Raw genomic sequence first — 21,514 nt, 5'->3', positions numbered from 1 at the left:
TTGTTTTGTACTTGAGGCGTGTCCGAAATAGACAAAATAGGTCTTAATATTTTTTGGTGCTAGACCGATGGTCCGTATTTCGCATGCTCCTTACAGGTGCCTTTTAAATGGTTTAATGTGTTCATTTATATGCATGTATGTATATTTGGATCCTGCTGCTTTTATAAATAACAATTAACAGACCTTAGTCGTAAGGGAATATGAAACCTCATATAAAAAATACATGAGCACGACGACAATCTCAACACTATGTTCTAACACGTACAATAAGCATATGCGAATTTATTTGTCATTCTATACATAACAAAATAATCGCAAATAACAGATACAGTACAATTTTACCCTGTTAACCGACCCAAATATTGTATGTACACAGAACAGACATATCCAAAACGTCGAAATACAACAACGCACTAATCATAACATGAATATCCGCCAGTTTTTTGCCGTTTTTTGTTTTAAGAAAACAATTTAATGCCAACAATCTACTCATCTGATTGCATTGTAGTTTAAAGAAAAATATTTTAAATATCCTCTGACAAAATGTGTATAAAACATGATTTTTTATAAAGAATACAATAATGCTAAAGAAACATGTACGCATTGGTTATATTTTGTATTGGAATTTTTTTTCTCATTTTTTTCATATTTACTACTTTTATATTGATATAGATATTTATTATATTTATTCATTACGTATAAAGCATGATGAGTATACTTTCTTGTAATAAAATATATCTTAAAAGCGGAAAGTGTCGTCCTTGATTAGCCTGTTCGGACTTCACAGGCTAATCTGGGACGACTCTTTACGCACATTCATTAAGCCCCCTTTTCACAAAGCACGGCTAAAATGTATTAATAAACAATAACATAGAATAAATGATTATGTCCACATATCTAAAATGTATTTAACACCAACTAATTCAGGGATTTCTTTTTACAACATCAGATTGGAAATTCATTCCATTTTCAATACAAAAATACATTTACATAACATTATTTTTTAATTAGATACATAACAATAAAACCTAGCGAAATAAAAGCTGATTAAACTCAGATCTGTTTTCCAGCGCAGTCCCGACTTTACAGGAACGGACTCACATTCCTATTTTCACATAATAACAGATAATTATACATTTGTACACGTGCTACAAATACAAGTTAAGGTTAACAACAACAACAAATTACACGTGAAATAGACTATTTACATTGTTCACATTTATACAGGCATTAAAGTCTCGTATAGCACTTGTAATCAACTATGATGAAAAAATATATAGTTACAGTCTTATAGATGAAATGACAAAACATAAACAAAACAAAGATCGGATCTTAAATAATCATGTTGAAATAATGTAATACCAATTCTAGTCTCCATTAACTTTTCAAGAAAATAACTGAATGAACACAGCAATAATCTAAATAGCAATTAGTATATACCTAGAAATAACCTTTTTTTATAAATGAAAGTGACATATAACCACAGCCAATGTGGTGACTTTACTCATTATTTCATACCGATTCTGGGGACATACTGACTTCACTCGAAGAGATATCTCCGTTAAATTTATCCAGCCTCCAACTCTCCAACAAGTCACTAAAATCCGGTGGATTGTTCGTCTGCAAAACAGTCGAGTTTCCGCCATTTTGAACAAACGCGCGCGAATCTGTGCCGGGCTCTTTCCAAAACGAGGTTGGGAGTTTTCTAGTGTTCATGGGAGCAACATTTTCAAATTTCTTAGGATCTATTTTTAACTTCTTTATTTCTTTAGATTGCTTCAACTTTTTGTCTGTAAGAAAATGCCTCAGGCCGTATTCAAACAAATCATTAAGCGGACCAATTCCAATTTTCTTGTCCGGTTTTCCGGAAAAGCTATCCCTATTGTCATTTTTCTCACTAACCGAATTTGAAATATCAAGAAGTGACGAACCATTGCTTTTCCCGACCTTATCTTCCCCGTGAACAATTTTCATGAGATCAGCATAGTACAACTCCCTGCCCGACTTCGTGGAGCCCCACTTGTCTTCGTAAATATCACAGGAATCTTCTTCGCCTTTCTTTCTTCCAAAGAATTTCTGAATATCCGTACTTACCATAGTGGCAAAGTTAAGAAGCTGTTTAGTAATGTCAGGGGTAGGCGCCACTTCTTCAACTTCCATATCATCATCGTCCTCCATGAAATCTTCAGAATAATGAGAGTCGTGGTCACTGAAATCGTCCTCCATGAACGCATCGCTTACTCGCGTCTCATACATGGGTCTAGGTGTAGAGTCCACGCAGGCTGATACGTGGGAACTTCCATCGCTCCTGTTGACTGGGATGATGGAATCTACTGAATGATCTAGCTTCTTAATCACGGAAGTATGTTGTAATTCACGGGGAGGAACCGGATGTAGCGGGGTTAGAGTCCCGCTCGGCGTCATCCGGTCTTGTTGTCCCAGCACCATGGCGTTCCTGTCGTGCATGGCGGGGAACCGGTGCGGGAGAGGTCCGTACCCGGCCACCTCAAGCATCTGTCCGCCGAACTGTGTAACCGGAAGTATTTGGAGAGGTCAGGGCATCAACTAAAATAAACAACATATTTATAATTATTATAAGTACATGTATACATATTGATCCTTATTTTCTAATTTATGAAATATTGACAAAAACACGAAACAACAATATAAATCCATAACGAAAATCAGAAAGATATATATTTATCTATGCATCTGAATTAAATTTGATAAAAGCAAACGATTTACTATTGGTTCCAACATTCTATATTTGTTCAGATATAGAAGCAGTCATTAACTGGGAATGTCGTTCAACAATCAGGAACTTCACAAAAAATATTCAGACAAAATAACAAACAAATTTACTCAGCCCCCATGCTGAAAATCCCACACGTCCGAAAGTGCATGAACCGGATTTCATGAAGGAAGCCAGGCATTAAAATGGCGCCTTGTGAGCCATTATTTAAAACAATCTATCGCTAAAAGACAACAAATACTCCAATAATACGAGCTTGTTGTTGACCATACACCCTCAGTTGCTAACCTCCGGTCTATACCGTTTTGTGTCGGAAGTGGAACATGGCTTACCCGTGTGGAGAGATGCTCTCTATTTTTGAGATAAACCTCCATTTAAAAAGTAAAAGCCGATAAAAGTTTCATTGTATATATGTCAGGCTGTGATTTATTCTATGACACTTGAATGCTTTTAAGCTTTTTAGGATTACCGATTATTTTCATTGACAACGTGTAGAAATCCCTATCGAGATGGGGGAAGATTTACTGAAATCTTTCAACGCACATTTATCAAAATTTTCACAACATGCGAGATAAAAAGACCCTATGCCGATAAAACGTATTCACGTAAGATTTGTCACCGTCGAACAACCAAATGAAATTTACAATGAAATAAGCAGATTTTGAAACTCGTGCTACCCCGATTTAATTCAATTTGTTTAATCTACTATTGCATTTCTACAAATCCGAGTATTGAGTTGGTGAATTTTAATTAAAACTTCGTCCAAACTGTTTGTGCCGGAGGGGTTTGTTTACATTGCCGTTTCCAGAGCATCCGTATTTTGCCCTGTCCGGGCAATATGCCTAGAAACAGAGCTTCGCTTGCAAATCTCCCGCAATTAACAGAGCCGCGGAATTAATAATGGACCGCGGTGAGTTGTTATTGAATTTGCGTAATGAAGTTGTAATCCAATTAAGGGCGGTTGATTGAAATTGTATGTGGAACAAGACCATGTCGTCTCATAATTGTTCCTGTTATTAACGTATCATTTGAACGATATTAGATTGGCAGCTGTCGAAAATGTTTTGCGGCTATTTAAAGCTGCCTATCTACCGACTGTTGGCATTGCTAGCTGTCATCTGCTAACGAAAAAAATCTACTTGTATCTCAGACTATAAGTAAATGAACAAATATTCTAAATGAATGAATGCATTAATTACCGGTACTATAATGACGAATGAATGAATGGATAAATAAATAAAATTAATTAATTAATAATAAATTAATAAATGAATAAATAGGCATTAACAAATAAATAAATACAACAGCCGACGCAGAATTTTGTCCGTTCCTCTCCTACTAATATTTAAAGTTTTTTTTAAACACATGTGTCCAAGTTTAATAAAAAAAAACGCTATCAACTTTGCTTAAAAGATAACTTTTTGATAATAACAGCTGCCATATTAATAATATAATAGTATCTTGATATTGCGTTTTGTTCAATGAAATTTGAACTCTTAAATAAATTATGCAGTCTGTCGAAACTGTCTAGAGCATATGGAAAACATAAGACTTAATGCATCAACTATGGCCAGTACGTATGAACATCGTCTAACATGTCAAACATACGATTATTTTGCGAGCTGGTTCTTTATCTAATATCAAGCGAAGAACACGAATGTTTCCATGCAGCGTAGATGACACCTGCCTAACACCTGCGTTTCCAACGGCGATCAATGATAAACCACTTTTGTCACGCTGACATATTATCCGCGACATGGTGATACCATTTACCTTTTCAATATATTTGAGCCGCGCTAAGGAAAAAGGGGCTTACTGCACGGGCGGAAAGTGTCGTCCTTGATATCCTGTGCGGACGGAACAGGCTCATCTGGGAATACACTTAACACACATGCATAAAGATGCGTTTTCCAAGAGCGCGGTTCATTCGAGTCGTGTTCTGAAAAAAAATGGGCATAATGCATGTGCGTAAAGTGTCGTCCCAGATTAGCCTGTGCAATCCGCACAGGATATCAAGGACGACACTTTCCGCTTTTATTACATTTTTCGTTTAAATGAAGTCTCTTCTCAGCAAAAATCCAATTTAGGCGGAAAGTGTCGTCCCTGATTAGCTTGTGCGGACTGCACAGGCGAATCTGGGTAGACAATTTACGCATATGCATTAAAACCCTTATTCACAGATCACGCCCCATGAAGATTCGTTTTCCAAGAGCGCGGTTCATTTGTTTGAATTCGACAATATGTGCTTGTACTTATATGAATGGGCTGAATTCTGAATCGACAAATAATTAAAATGGCAGCGCATTCTGTGCTCGTTTGCAGACACAAGGAACGCAAACGGATCAACGCATTTGCAGATAGCTAACTAAGCGAATGGCACCAATCGGCGATGATATTTGGGCCGAAAAGTAAAGGCAATGAGTCAAATTTGGCTCACTACCGTATCCGCGTACAATACGAATTGGCAAGAGAAAAAAAGTAGAGTAAATATGTGTAACTAAGCTGCATTTTTACTGTTTTAACGGCAAACCAATTTGTCGAGCCAATAAGGTAAAAACTCGTCAGAAAAGAAACAGGCGACGAATGTCATAGTTGTTTTGTTGGCACAGTAGTAGCAGTAATAAAGCTTCCAAAATGTTGCTCTCGTGCATATTAAACCATTAATTAAACTGCTCAAGTATTGTTCAACTGCATCATACGTCCATTCAGAAAGTTGAGATTTAACTTTAATTTGGTCATTACTTTTCTGTAAAGCGTATATTGACTTAGTTCGTTCAAAAGTGAGAAAGGGTTAAAACTGAGCATAAAATGAAAGAAATTGCAAATGTTTTGGTTTGTATGGTTTGTAATTTTAAAATGTGTTACTAATCAATTTTTATGTACACAACTCTTTTGCATATCACATATTTAAAACAGAATGATACGTTTGGGTTTGCAATAAGCATATATACTGAAGACATATCTGAACTGTTTCACTTAAATGTATCAAAGGGGGGGGGGGGGGGGGCGAGGGATGTAATATTTCATGAATGGGCTTTTGGCATACACTATGGCAAATAAAAACATACTTTTATTATGCATTTAAAACGGAAAACAGTCTTAAATATATATTAAACAATATTAACATTATTAGGACACACTCAAATATACAATGTAAATAAAAATGTCTCCGTATAACAAATACCATGCATGCCTTAGCGATAGGAGGTAATGTGACATGTGAGATTGTTCGACATATGTTTTTTTTGCAGCACGCACGAACAACGCCATCAATTGTAGAGAAGTGACTTTGTTGAAAACAAGCCATATGTCGGATTACATTTATAACATGCACCATCGAATGCATGAGATCACAAATGGTTTGACCGAATGTCCGTGTTAAAATAGATTAATTGTCAGTTGAACGTTAATTTAATATTGAAATTAACCAATATACACATGATTGAATTTGTTTGCGGATCCGTATCAATATTGGGATCCAGGTTGTTTTTGTTCAAGTGTTCATTATTGTAGGGAAATAGCATAATTGATAACAGTTCCCGCAAAAAAGACATTTAGTGATTAAATGTTTATCTGCAAATAATTAAAATATATTTGTAAACATATAAATTAACAGTAAAAGTAAAAAAATAAAACTTGAGAATTTAGTTGTCTGTTTAAGAAGCAATAAATAATTTCATACAGAAAAAACGAAGTATACCGATAAATAGTTTAAGTCAGAAGATCGCCGACTATTTAGCTGAACGCAATTATTGTGCACTTAATCTTATTTGAATAATAACTTTTTAAGTATGCAAATGAAATAGCATGTATGAACGAAATCAGCCTTTTCAAATATTGAATTAAAATGGTAAGACATGGGTTCATATTATGTATTCGGTTTTAAGAAAATATATATAATTATATTGTTATATTGTTGTAATAGCCGATAGGGCTATACTATTTATTTAGATATAAAGTATAAACAATTATACAAACTTATGTTTTATAAAATGCTGAACTAGGTATTTGTCAAAATCCAAATTATTCAGTTAATACTTGCTAAAAAAGAGGTCTCTAGCCGATGTTTAGAGACATATTGACGCAGTATTTTCCCAAATCAAAAAAAGAGACCCGCTCTGTGGAAAAACCGACTAAATGCATGTGGATGAAGTATCATCCCACATACACCTGTGAGGGCCAATCATGGACGAGACTTTCCACCTGTGAGGGCCAATCATGGACGAGACTTTCCGCCTGTGAGGGCCAATCATGGACGAGACTTTCCGCCTGTGAGGGCCAATCATGGACGAGACTTTCCACCTGTGAGGGCCAATCATGGACGAGACTTTCCGCCTTAACTATATTTTCGTTTAAAAGAGACTACTTTTAAATAAAAAATACTATGTAAGCAGAAAGGGCCGTCCCTGCGGACCCATGCGGACTTCACAAGACAATTTAGGAACATGCATCAAACCCTATTCTCCCAGAGCGTGGTTCAACTGTAGTTTACAAAATCCATCCTGTTTGGATGTCGCACTAACTTAAAGAGCAACAGCTGGCATCTGTCACCAGTTAGGGATTGCACTTGTTTAACTGCAAAGCTTTACACAAATATTATTTGAACATATGTTATTATTACATTGAGCGAACCGATGGAGCCATTTACAAGAAAAAATCATAGTTTCAGTTGTGACACTGTGTTCTGCATTGCAAAGTTCTATGAACATCGGAATTAAATAATGATTAAAACAAGCAAAACAACAGCAAAGTACAACTTGGACATGTTCTCCAACACCAAATCCGGCTTTATTCTCAATAAAGCTGCGGTCTCAACTCACGCCGTATTACAGATTTCCAACGTAAACATATATCTGACACGATAATACGTTCAATCTCTCGGCCATAATCCCTCGCCGAACCCACAGAGTTCTAATAAAATATCTGCCAACTCACGAATATGACCAACATGTCCAAATATGTGGTTAACATAACAAATATATACGGCCGCTGTATTATAGGTGAGATAGTATTGTGAAAGGAAATGAATTTGTTAAACGATTGATAGAAAACTAGCTCTGTATGACCGTTTATCGCGTTTACACAGCTGATATTTCGATAAATGCGTTGACAGTTAATATTTGCGCCTACCTAATTTAATACAGACCCTCCCGAAAGACCGGACATTTCACATAAAACAACACAACTCTGTTTGTAGTATACCAAGCGTCACTTGAAAAATGCTATAGAAGCACTTCGAAAAGCAAGCATGTGTAAATATATAAATGCAATACGGCCCTTGAACGTTTAAGGAACTTGAAACGTAAAAAGCAGAAAATCAAAGATGATGAATCGAATGTGAAGTACGGATATAAAGTTTGACGCGATAACTAAAACCGCCCTACCGTATTGCAGCGCAATGTCGACTGTGCAATAGCGTGAAGTGCATTTAACAAGTGTTCGTAATTGATTAGAGACCACATGTACGATACATGATACATGATAAAACTCAATATATACAAAGTCCAGTTTTTTTTAATACAGGCATAAAGATGCTGACTTATTTTGATAAGAATTATAAGAATAAGATTGCCGGTAGGTCCCCCAAAAGAGCTTAATTTTTGTTTTCCACTCAAATCACCAAAAATAGGATAATAGTGTTCGCATACAGAAATCTTCTGAATCTAATAACAAAATATCTTTCATTAAATTCATTTTGCGATAACATTTTAAATTTTGATATTAAAATAAAACATCGCAAACATTATCGAAAACTAAACATACAAAAATAGGTTCTGTCGGGAAGGTAGAAACAAAACACTTTTTACGCCTCGCGTAGACAATTAATGTTACAATGTATATATTTTAATGGGAGAGGTTTTATCTATATTTCTTTGGGGTCAATTACGTGGCTTCACTATTTAAAAGTTATATATATATTACACGAACTTTTAAATAAAAATGATTCATGTTACTTTTCGATAACATTAAAATCATTAAGAAAAAAAGCCTATAAGAACATGTATTCATCAGTCTACAGCTAATTAAGCCTCATGTAATCCCACTTTCGAAATTGAATATATGTTATCAGGAAATGAAAGTAAAATTAAATGAAACTCCCGTTTTGGAGAATGATTTGCGACAGCTTTTACAATCACCCGGAAATGGTTTAAGCAAATCAATTTAAAAGTAATATTACACTACAATTACAGGCACTACAGCTGTTAGTACTACTACTAGCATAACAACAAGAACAATAGCATCTACTTTCAGCAACACTACGACTACTTCTACTGCTACTACTACCACTTCTACTACTACTACTACTACTACTACTACTACTACTACTACTACTACTACTACTACTACTACTACTACTACTATTTCTACTACTAATAATTACTAATAATAATACTAATACTAATACTACCACAACTACTTCTACTACTACTACTCCTACGACGACGTCAATTACATGCACTACTACTTCGATTTCTACTTTTGCTACTACTACTACTACTACTACTACTACTACTACTACTACTACTGCTACTACTACTACTGCTACTACTACTACTACTACTACTACTACTACTACTACTACTACTACTACTACTACTTCTACTACTGCTACTACTACTACTACTACTACTACTACTACTACTACTACTACTACTACTACTACTACAACTACTACTAATACTACTACTACTTCTACTACTTCTACTACTACTACTCTACTACTACTACTACTACTACTACTACTACTACTACTACTACTACTACTACTACTACTACTACTACTACTTCTACTACTTCTACTACTCCTACTACTACTACTACTACTACTACTTCTACTACTATTCTACTACTACTTCTACCACTACTACTACTACTTCTACTACTACTTCTACCACTACTTCTACTACTACTACTACTACTACTACTACTACTACTACTACTACTACTACTACTACTACTACTACTTCTACTACTACTACTACTACTACTACTACTACTACTACTTCTACTACTACTGCTACTGCTACTACTATTACTTCTACTACTACTACTACTACTACTACTACTACTACAACTAATACTACAACTACTACTACTACTTCTACTACTACTACTACTACTACTAATACTACTACTACTACTACTACGATTACTACTACTCCTCCTACTACTTCTACTACTACTGCTGCTGCTGCTACTGCTGCTGCTGCTGCTACTACTACTACTACTACTACTACTACTACTACTACTACTACTACTACTTCTACTACTACTACTACTACTACTACTACTACTACTACTACTACTACTACTTCTACTACTACTACTACTACTACTACTACTACTACTACTACTACTACTACTACTACTACTACTACTACTACTACTACTACTACTACTACTACTACTACTACTACTTTTACTATAATTTTTACTACTACTTCAACAACTACAACAACAAGTACAACAATGATGTTGTTGCTACTACTGCCGTAGTACTTGCTCATTTTACTCAACTTCTACTAGTACTGGCAGTATTTATTTACGAAAAATGTTTTGTTATTAAATCGAAAATAAATACAATCTTACCACATCAAAGCGATTTTCCGAAAGTCCGTTTATTTAACTATAGTACACATTTTTGTTTGTCCTTCACCCTTGAAACAAACGTTAACAATTAACCAGTTTTATTCATAGAAGCCTTAATCCCGATTTCATGCAAGTTTCATTATATTAAACTAGGTTTCTTTCGTTCTGTTTAACTCACGGCACAACATTGAGTAATGCCCGTCAACAAATACTACACTATTTAATTTCCTACCCGTTATCTCTCTAAAGCATTTATCAAAAGTTTGTCATTTTCTCACCTCCATTTGGGAGGTGATACAACTAACATTTCAGCCAATCAGAATCGAGATTTGATAATCGTATTTTAACATGAATATTCAATAGTCTTTCCCTCCAGTATCGCATAATGTAAACACATCGCTGAAGAAATAAGCCCAGTACAAGCCCTTTCCATTACGAAAGACAAACTTCTGATAAGAACTGACAGCATAATCTTAGTATATTGACCAGTTTGCTTTGGCGATTAGCCTTAATGGAAACTTATAATGCATATTGCATAATGAATAATCGCGTTTAAATTAGGTTTTTATTTAAATCAATTTAAATTTAACCATAGAATATATGCCTAAACGGGTCCAACAGGTAGGTGCAGCCACGCTCATTTACTCCTTTTAAAGACAGTTGCAAGAGATCCCTGTATGTGTTGTTTTGTATGTAAAAAACAAGTTGTCTATAAACTACTCATCAATATCAAGTTTTTTACTTCGCAAAATAAAATAGATCGAAGGTTAAAACATGTTTACATTGACACGACCAGAGGGGGTAATCACGTGATTGTCAAGATGACGACGTCCATGCCGATGCAGGTGTTTTTCACCGTTTTATACCCTGTATTTCTTGTATTTATGTTTTTAATTCCGCTCACTTTCCAGCCATATCAGCAAGAAAGTTAATGGCGTTTATTTAATAGTAATATTCGCTCTATATCTCGACTTTACTTGCTGAGAAATTTCTTGGCGGGATGACTTAATTAGGGCTCCACTAAGAGAATTTACGTGGAGTAAAGTCGAGATATAAAGCGAATTTTAATACAAAATAAACGCTAATCACCTTTTTACTGATATGGCTGGAAAGTGAGCGTTATTTTTAAAAATAAACAAAAGTAATAAAGGGTATAAAACGGCGAAAAATAACAGTCTCGGCATGGACTTCGCCATCTTGATTATCACGTCATAACCCCCTCTGACGGCATTCTATGTTATTTTTCGTATTATAATAATAAAGTTGACATGTGTTGACGTATTCGAACGATATGATGCTATATCTCTAAGTCTTGTTTAAATAACAACTGATGAGTTAATATTTTGGTTTCATGCCGTCGTTTTGATTGTCAATTCCTCTGGTCTGCATCCAAGTACTGAATTATTGCATGGTAATTTAATTTAAAACAAATAATTGTTTATGCCAGTTGATTTGAATTGTGTTGTGTCTTTTTTACGTGTCATTGGTCATGAGCTTTAAATGAAGGACTTGAGATGGTAAGAGGTTATGTCTTGCTGATGCCCCATGAAGCACCAGTTTTCTTCTTATCATATTTTTCTGGAAAGGTGTTCGAGTATTACTCTAAAAGTGTGCATACTGGAGGTATAATGTCTGCCACGAATGTTTTGGTTAAGATATTAAAATTAAATCAAAAAAAAATCCGTCTGTGGTGCAAAGTTAATAACTTCAATCAAGGAGACAAAACGATTATTAAACAATCCGTTAGATATTCGTGTCCCTCACACATAAACATGCCTCAAAACAATATCATTGACAACAGTCTACACGTTGTTTAAGTCATTAGATCGTTGCAGGTCAGAAGCCGCAATACGATCCCATCCGAGAAAAACATTGTTGCCTTAAACATTGCTGCCTGTGTGTATGTTTTTATTTTTGGAATGTGCAATCTGGAGGAACTAATTGGTAAAATAAGTTAAAAAATATGTTGCCATTGCCATAGGTCGATTGATATGCAATGATAGCCTGCTAACGTTATATATGTTTTGATATTAAAAACAACAGCACACAAATAAAAACATATTCCAGCAATTTGTTTTGCATTTATTTATCATTTTCCTGTATTTGATTTAAAAAAAGTTCCAAACAACAAGACAATTTTAAAATTTTGGTTTTAAATGTTTGCATTATGATATAAATAATAAAGAATGCTTGTACTCACTATATCTTTTGTTTTCTCTTTTTAATTAGCCTGAATCCTTAGGGGAAAAACACGCACTCGATGATTGCTTTTAAGTTCAATTGTAACTGTTCTTAATCAACATCTCGGTAACATAAAGAACGTGATCGCGAGAAAACAACATAAACTGAAAAACTCGCATAAAGACACTGGGGACTGTTTTTGTTGATACTAAAGTGTCCAATGTCATTTCAACATAAACAATGGACAACTAATTGTATGATCATTTTTGACAACAAACATACTCAAAATTAGTGTTATATTAACTGATGTCCTTTTATTGTGATTTATTTTTATGAATTAAAAATGTTGTTATACTAATATCATCGCTTTATTGCTATTTAGTGCTCGATCTGCATTTTTTTTCAAAAATGAGTTGTTTTTTATCGATGTGTTCGTGAGGACGAGATCTTTAATATGACGTAATCGGATTCAAGATTCAGTCGTCACAGAAGAAGTTTTTCTATTCCATTTTGCTCCCTATCTCCCTATTTTTCGATTCCATTTTGCTCTATCTCCCACATTTTTACAAACGGGTGAATGCTGTACTGCACCATCTCCGGGACTTAGAGCAAAGTAAAATTCACGCACAGATTAGCCTATCAATTGCGAGAATTTATCTCCATACATAAAATCGCAATTAACATTAACATATAATTTACTAAAATAAATATTTTATTATATTCATATTCTCCGTTTGCTGATAACCACTCCGGTATATTTTTGTCCACATACGTGCATAAATAAGTGAGAAAATAAAGGTTAAACCTTTACACGCGTTTTCTCCAAAAAAATGAAAATGGTAGTTAGAGCACTAAAGCAATCAAGCGGCGAAATAGTAAATAATTATTACTAGAATGTATTGTATTAAAATATTGTTTTAAGACATTACCTAAAATAACACATTATAATACTAGTATATTAAATTTTTCTCTTTTTATCAAAGAAATAAGATACAGCTGAATAAATGACCGTTATTCTTGTCAAAGAATTGTATCAATAGGTGCATTATTTCCAGTGTGATTATCATGTTATTATCGCACGTTATCAAGAATGAAAGTGTTGCAGTCATGCGGTTATCATTGATAGGAGCTCTAACACAGATTACCCTGGACGATGTCTCTCAAATATACATGTACATAATTTTCCCTTTGAACTGCTTCGACAAATTCATATCGCGTCATATATTATTAGTTGATAAATAGGTTGATTCAAATAATTCTGCAATATCTGAGGATCAGAAGTTGCATATACTACTGTATTTTATTTCATTGTAAGTTTAGAAAAATGAATTGCAAATTTCATTTGAATAACAGTTCAAAGTCATCGAAATATATTTTGAAGAACTTGTTTTATGTGCAAGTGATCATTTAAACAGTTACATGTAAATAAGCATACCATCAAGTTAAATATTTTTTACTTTATAAATTATTATTTTGTAATCAGATTTATTACAAAAAATTGAATTCACTGATCAAATGCATCGTTCTTATGTTCCACTTTAAGAATAATTTTGCAAATGTGTATTAAAGCATCTCGTGAACATTTAATTAAAATAAGTTCAAACTTATAGTCAACGTTCTGAAATTTTGTTAGAAAGCTATTTTTATTCTGAACTCGTAAATACGAAACATTTATTTTGATACGCGTTGCTGAAAACACTTAAAACCCGATCCCCAAATACATAAAAAAAACTGTGCATACATTCTTCGTTCTGACCATCTCACAGACCAAATTCACAACCTGCCTTGGAATCGTTCATGAAATACAGATTTCGTTATTCAAGTGAAGTAAAGTCAATTTTATTTCAAATACATTAGTACATAGACAAACAACAAAAATAAGATAGTGGCAATGCTTATTCAACATGGTGATGAACAGTATGGTATATGTATATATAATGGGTGTGAAATAATGCTTAATGGTTGTGTGAATGTTGACCACAATAACATACGCAAAGAGTAGCCAACTCGTAGACATCACAACCTAGATCAATTGTGGTGACATTAGTTTCGGAAATACCACAACACACCAGGAAACTTAGGAATAAATTACAGGTCACCCAGAACAGAATGATCAGGTTTGTGTTGGATCTTGAAGCAAGGGCTCATATAGATCAAAGTCATTTTGTCAAGCTAAACTGGAAACCAATCTCTTAAAGAGTTGATCAAATCATGTTGTGCCATGTGTTCAAAATCTACAGTGGTAGATCACCAGGTTACCTAAATGAGCATTTTATTCCACTTAGTGCAGTTCATAACTATCCCACTAGGTTAAGAGTGTCAGTTGGTGCTTCTAGTGACTCATTCACAGACACTGGAAATTTTGTTTGCCAAAGGTTTAATAGGTTTTGGTAAACGGTCATTTTCATATCAAGGTTCTTCTCTCTGGAATGAAATGCCACATCATATAAGACAGGCTAAAAACCTCCCCATTTTAAAGTACACCGTCAAAACCCATCTGCTTGCTACTATTTGAGGTTTTTTTTCTAGTTTAAATTAGTTGTTGTTTCTAGGTCAACTACATTAAATTTATTAAGGACCACATATATAACATTCATTTACCAATAATAGTATTATTACTTTACTGTCTCAAATTTTTAGATTAAATTATATAATTTATTGAATTTTATAAACCTGTATCTTTGTTTGCTTGATTTATCAACTATGATGCTTTTTTAATTGATTGGTTTGCTATTTCTTATGCCATAAGCAGACAAAACATATTGTATGTGTAATATATACTTTATGTACCATGTTGTACAATTTTTTAAACTATGAAATAAATGAAAAAACAACAACAACAATATACATATATACTTAATTAATATTAATTGTTACAAGAGCATAGATCGAAGGCCATTTTGGTAAATTAAGTCAGTTTAATTAACGTCTTCCTTTTCGAAGTAGACATCAGTTGCTTATTTGTTTTAATAGAAGGCCAGCGTAGAAAATATTTAGGTTACAACAATTTTCTTAAATCTCTATGTAATGGACAAGTTAAAAATGGTATTTATGCTCAATTACACCAATATTACACATGTTACATACTTGTTTGCTTCTTGGAATATTTGTATATCTACCTTCTTCAATGACAGTGCGTGTGCAGAACAGCGAAGTCTAGTCTAGCAAATCCTACCACAAGCATTTACCATATTGTAAACTGATATTATGTATACGTTGAAAGATATAATTAACATCACTAGTGGCTGTCTTAGATTTATAATACTCAAACTACCACCCTTATTCCTGGAGCAATATCTTGAGTTTAATACCACAGTTAGGAATATGTGAACTAATGTCATATAATTATAGTAAATATTTATTGTGTAAGGAATCTGGAATTCGCTTTGTTTTGAACCAAAATTTAATAATACGCATCTTTTTCACACACTCAAAAGGAAAACGACCCCTCTCGCCATACACTTTCGCGGACGTAGTTTGTGGTTGAATAGACAGTGTATATTTTAAGATTTTTAAACGGACTTTCTCCATGTCGGGACTGGAATGGAATCCCCAAATCTCCGTACCATAGGTCAATATTTAAAAAAAAAGTTATAGCATCAAAAAGACGTATTTTATCGGAAATACTGCATGGAATTTTTAGAAAGAGTTTATATAGAGAAAACATATCTCTAGACGGTTATTTCAATTTTGAGTTTTAAAAACTTGCCGTTCGAGAACAATTTCAATGAACTAACAATATAAATAATAATGGTGATAAAGGTTCACGTTTTTACACACCAGTATGACTATCAAATAATTCAGAAAAAGAATAGGCTGTAATTGCACTTATTTTCTATACGTATGTTACTACACAGTGGAGACGAAACACTACTTTCATTACCTGTCTTACTCTATTATTATTCATGTTATAGAATCCTTATTATCAATATCCTAGTATCTAAATCGTTCTCATACAAGTTTGAATTTTTATTATCATATTAGTTTAATGGATCATATAGTACAAATTATGTAATTATTTATTTCTAAGTAGCTAAATGGGCCATATAATACAGCTTAAGTGATTATTATTATCATAGCATCTAAATTGGTCATATAATACAGGGTTGGTTGTAAATAATATCATAGTAGCTGAATCGGTCAAAGTACATATTTCGTAATTTTTAATATCATCGTATATATTTCATATAATTAAGATTTGGTGAGTATCAATATAAAACTATTTAAATCATTGATACAATACATATTTGGTAATAATCATTATGATAGTAGATACATGGGTTATGTTTTACAGCTTTCAAATTGGTAATTATTAATAGCATAGTATTTGAAATCGAAATCGGTGGAGAGTCTGGGGGACATCGAGTAAATATTTAACACTGTGGTCTTTCGTACTTATATTTACAATATTGAAAATTATGTATCCATTCGCCCCACACAAAATGTTATTCAACTGATAACTGATGTCATTTTTAAATATTAATTATTTTTACTGGGAAATGGCTTTCATTAAATAACTGACCACCAAAGAACATATGAACAACTCGATAAATAACGCATAAAACAGGAATGCGTTTTAATGACTAAACATTTGAAATATATTTCATTTAATATCGACGAAATAAACGTACCAATATTTGCATGTATTACAAACATAAGAACAATAAACCAATAATGCAAAAAAACAACAACTACTTATATTTGTTTAGTCATGAATGCATATTTTAGGCATTTCATAGCGCTGTCAACCTCCGCTGTGAGGTTCGACTTGTTCCGTCGTTCACATTACTTACCTTCATGCCACATTATATTAAAATTTGATCGATTCAAATTTTATTGTTGATACATAGGAGCTTTTGGTATAGAACCACCGATGAACAAATGGTAATAATGTTGGTAATTCCATTAAAGGTGCCTTTTCAGAGATTTTGGCATGTATTGAAGTTTTTCATGCTTTATATTGATAGATGTAAACATTGGATCTAAAAAGCTCTAGTAAAAAAAGAATGAATTCAAGAAAGAAAAAAAAGTAACCCTCAAGTGGGCTCGAACCACTGACCCTTGGAGAAAATGTCTATCGCTTAGACCACTCGACCATCCGTGCTCAGATAATGATTGTTGTATTTTATACTTTATATAAGCAATCCTCGTAGTGTCGCACAATTGCACGACAACAAAAAAACTCTCTAATTTATTAAATCGTTTCGCGTTGCAACGCTTTATAATTTTCAGATTTTTAAATCGTCAAAAGATGCATATAATGGGTATTTTAGTGCATGGTAAATGTCCAGTATTACTGTTTCCTCACAAATATCATAACTACGACGAAAACTTCCGAATCTGAAACATTTTTTTTTATTTTGTCAATTTACCAAAACGTGAAAAGATCCTTTTAACATAGGGTTTCTCGATGTATATTGTACAAACGAATGTTCGACATGTTTTGTTTTTCTTTCGAGGCATCTCATAGTCACAGCAAAATTAGATTTGAAATCAAACACCAAAACATCACCTATCCGCAATGATTATGTGTGTTGTTGCAATCGCTTGTAAATATTGATAAATTCAAACATGTTAACTGTTTTACCAAACCTTATATAGTCGGCTAGTGTATTATTTTATGCAAGTGACCAGTTTTCCACACAAAAATAGGTAAAAGTCGGTTGAAACTTCCCTAAAGTTCGGACATCCATAATAAGAACGCGTGTTAACCATGCCTCACTTTTTGAATTATACATATAAATATTCCCGCCCACTCCAAAAAACGTGCCCATAAAACATTTAATATATCATAAGTTTATTTCCAATCAAAGGCAACTAAATAACACTTACATTCCATTGGCTTACATATTTTAATGATAACAAATACATGTATACATTTATTGAATTCTCTCGTTGAATATACAAACTTAACCTTTTTTCAGTTTGACCTTTATCTTTGTTTGAATTATATGAACTATGCAAAATAGGTTTATCTGGTGATATAATACATAAGTAAATAAGTAAAAAAATAAATTATTTCATGAAATGAAAATTAGAGTACCTTTTATTCTATTGTTATTATCTTCGCCCTTTACAATTTTATGTCTTTGAACATTAAGATGATACAATCCAAATTAATTTAAGAGAAGTATTGTAACTCAATATTTTTTAAATCTCAAAGATAATAAAATATTTTGAGATATTTTAAATAATAAAATATATTTTCAATAATAAAAATTGGCATTGAAATTATTGTTCCGCTTTCTTTAAAACATAAGTTTTGTTCGAAAATAAGTTCTTCCCGATTGTTCTTATTATTGACATCATGTTTACAAGACGTTTGGCATCTTTAATGCACCAATCAACTTAGACGCATGTCATAACATAATTCATGCTATATATATTTGTTTCTTTAACTGTATTACTTTTGGATATAATCTCTCTGTAACTACAAGTACACATATTAAAAAATCTCATTATAAATTAACACATAATCTTAAAAATGCAATAACATGTCATTGTCATATAGGTAATGGTTATATTAAATATTAAATTAAATAAATGAATAAAATTAATAAAACATTATAATTTGAATAAATAAATACTATTTTACGACTAGAGTAAAAAATATTAATTTTACAATTAATTATCTTTGGTAATTTTACCTGACACAAACTTCAACAATTGGCTTGTTTCAACATAAATTAATGTATGAATTCCTCTAAAATGTCGTAGTCAAAATATTGAATGTGAATGGTCCAGCGAATTAAAAGAAATGATAACATTGATCTTGACACTTGCTTTATCTACTAAATTGAACTAATCCAGTGATTTTTATCATTTTCGTTGACACTCGAAGAATAGCGGTCGATATTTTCCTATCAAAACTAATAAGAAGATACACCAATATTGTGTTGGTAGGTATCCGTAACTGTCAATCACCTGTCCGAATATCTGCAAACGCCGTGGACACTTTGTTAGATTCTGAATTAGACATCGCAGGATAGATGGAAAATGTGTTTGTCATCCCCATTAAGGCAAATATCGCGATGTCATCTTCGATCTGACTCATGGGTACTGCACGCATCCTTTGAATGAGGCTGTTGATTATTATATATTTAATCTTGTTGAGTAAATTCCTTCGTTGATTTCGACTACTCAGGTATTCTTAAAACATTGCTGCAAATATGCAGAAATTTGCCGTTCTTACAAACATCGTGATTCTTGGATGTTAAAGTCCATGTTTGTGACGGACATGAATGTTTTACTTTCCCTTCAAAAACATATTTAAAATTAAAAAGAAGGTATAATAATTCCCTCCCCCACGCAGTAAAAAAGAAGAAAGAAACACACACACACACAAACTACAAAAAGAACCCCAATTCTTACCCTGCGTTCAACATCCCAACCACACACATAGAAAACACAGCACATACACTTAAATCAATCGTGTATATAGTAAGTATATTTTGCAATATTTGTCTGCCGTCTTGTACACCACTCTATATTCACTGCGCCGCTAGACTGCGCTCCTCTGAGTGCGTATGGCCAGTCTCAGGCATTCCATCATGGCAGACAGGTTGCACGGGAAACATGGCGCTTGTGCAGCCAACTTCAGTCCGCCGTGCCTTATCTCAAAGGATTTACCACATCAGTCATATTTTAAATAGGTGAACATTTATTAGTAAATTAATATGCTGTGATTTAATATTTTCCCACAAGAATGAGTTGATATGTCGGCCTTTAATTTATTGTTTTTTTTTTTTTATGGGTAGGTTTATATGTGGTTTTTGTTCGTTTGCTTGATGATATGTTTTCATGTTAAAAAGTTAAGGTGACATTGATGTAACGTATATTTTATTTTATTTGAGTCTCACCTATATACATTCATACCATTATGGCATAAAAAATAACATTTTTTATAATTGAGCCATGCTCTGTGAAAAGGGGGTTTTAAGTCACACAACTTATTTGGCATAGTAAATTAAAGTATAAATATGAAACATATTTAATGTATGCCAATTAGAATATACCACGTGGTTACAAGATAGAAATCCGTGTTTTTTGCGCTTTAAAACTTAAAAATAATCGCGTTTGTCGAAATGGACGTATACGTCTAGAAATCCTACTTTCGGTTTTAGAAATGGTACTGTTAAAAAATAATAAATTACTTGCTAACTAGGCTATAAATTTAATTTAATATATGCCAATTAGAATATATCTGGTGGTTACAAGGTAGAAATCCGTCTTTTTTGTGCTTTTAAACTTAAAAATAATCGCGTTTGTCGAAATGGACGTATACGTATAGAAATCATACTTTCGGTTTTTAAAGCGGTACCGTTTGAAAAATAATAAATTACTTGCTAACTAGGCTATAGATTAAATGACAAATTTGCACACTTTCAAATTGAATCTATATGTATTGATTAACATGTATTTCATTTCAAGGTCAGAGGCTTTAATGCATGTACGTAAAGTGTCGTCCCAGATTAGCCCGTGCAGGCAGCACAGGCTAATCAGGGACGACACTTTCCGCTTTTATGATAATTTTCTCTTAAAGAAAGGCTCTTCTTAGCAAACATCCAGTTTAGGTGAAAATTGTCGTCCCTGGTTTGACTGTGCATACTGCATAGGCTAATCTGGGAAGACACTTTACGCACATACATGAAACCCCCTTTTCACAGAGCATGGCTCTATTGCATTCCAGCCTTATATAGGATTATAAGAGACCACGTATGTACTTTTGCATGTCAATGATAATAAAACCTACATTTAAGCAAGCGAGAAACACGAAGATATGTCAAACAACAACAACAAAAAATAAAGTTTTATACAGTCTTAAATGTTAAAACGTCGTGAAAGGGATTTTTTATACATATAACTTAGAAAACCTTCATCGCTGTATAATTTTCAAACATGTTTCCTTTAATTTAACATTCCTAGCATACATTATATGTTCAATATGGTTTTTAAAGCGTAATATTATCTTTCAGTTTACTAAACACGTGT

The 21,514-nt window shown here is 33.2% G+C and overlaps 1 protein-coding gene across 4 annotated transcripts; it reads right to left on the bottom strand.

The window, feature by feature from the left end:
• Positions 1-267: 267 nt before the first annotated feature.
• LOC127866889 (protein PERCC1-like) lies at positions 268-20,053 on the bottom strand. 4 transcript variants are annotated; one of them, XM_052407726.1, is made up of 3 exons: positions 10,343-10,593; positions 4,569-4,691; positions 268-2,565 (listed from the first exon to the last, which is right to left on the bottom strand). In XM_052407726.1, exon 3 carries the CDS (start codon positions 2,512-2,514, stop codon positions 1,513-1,515), a length of 1,002 nt encoding a protein of 333 aa, XP_052263686.1. In that variant the 5' UTR covers positions 2,515-2,565; positions 4,569-4,691; positions 10,343-10,593; the 3' UTR covers positions 268-1,512. The 4 variants fall into 4 exon arrangements, with proteins under 4 accessions (XP_052263686.1, XP_052263685.1, XP_052263687.1 ...); XM_052407725.1 differs by lacking the exons at positions 4,569-4,691; positions 10,343-10,593 and adding an exon at positions 19,895-20,053; XM_052407727.1 differs by lacking the exons at positions 4,569-4,691; positions 10,343-10,593 and adding an exon at positions 19,171-19,318.
• Between the last annotated feature and the right edge of the window lie 1,461 nt (positions 20,054-21,514).

Source organism: Dreissena polymorpha, chromosome 2 (genome assembly GCF_020536995.1).
Source record: "Dreissena polymorpha isolate Duluth1 chromosome 2, UMN_Dpol_1.0, whole genome shotgun sequence".
NCBI classification, from domain to species: Eukaryota; Metazoa; Mollusca; class Bivalvia; order Myida; family Dreissenidae; genus Dreissena; species Dreissena polymorpha.
Note: the sequence above shows the minus strand (reverse complement) of the source record. Positions and strands in the feature narration are given on the sequence as shown.

Coding starts and splice junctions, on each gene's coding strand:
- LOC127866889 (XM_052407725.1), bottom strand. CDS start 2,514: ATGCTTGAGGTGGCCGGGTACGGACCTCTCCCGCACCGGTTCCCCGCC.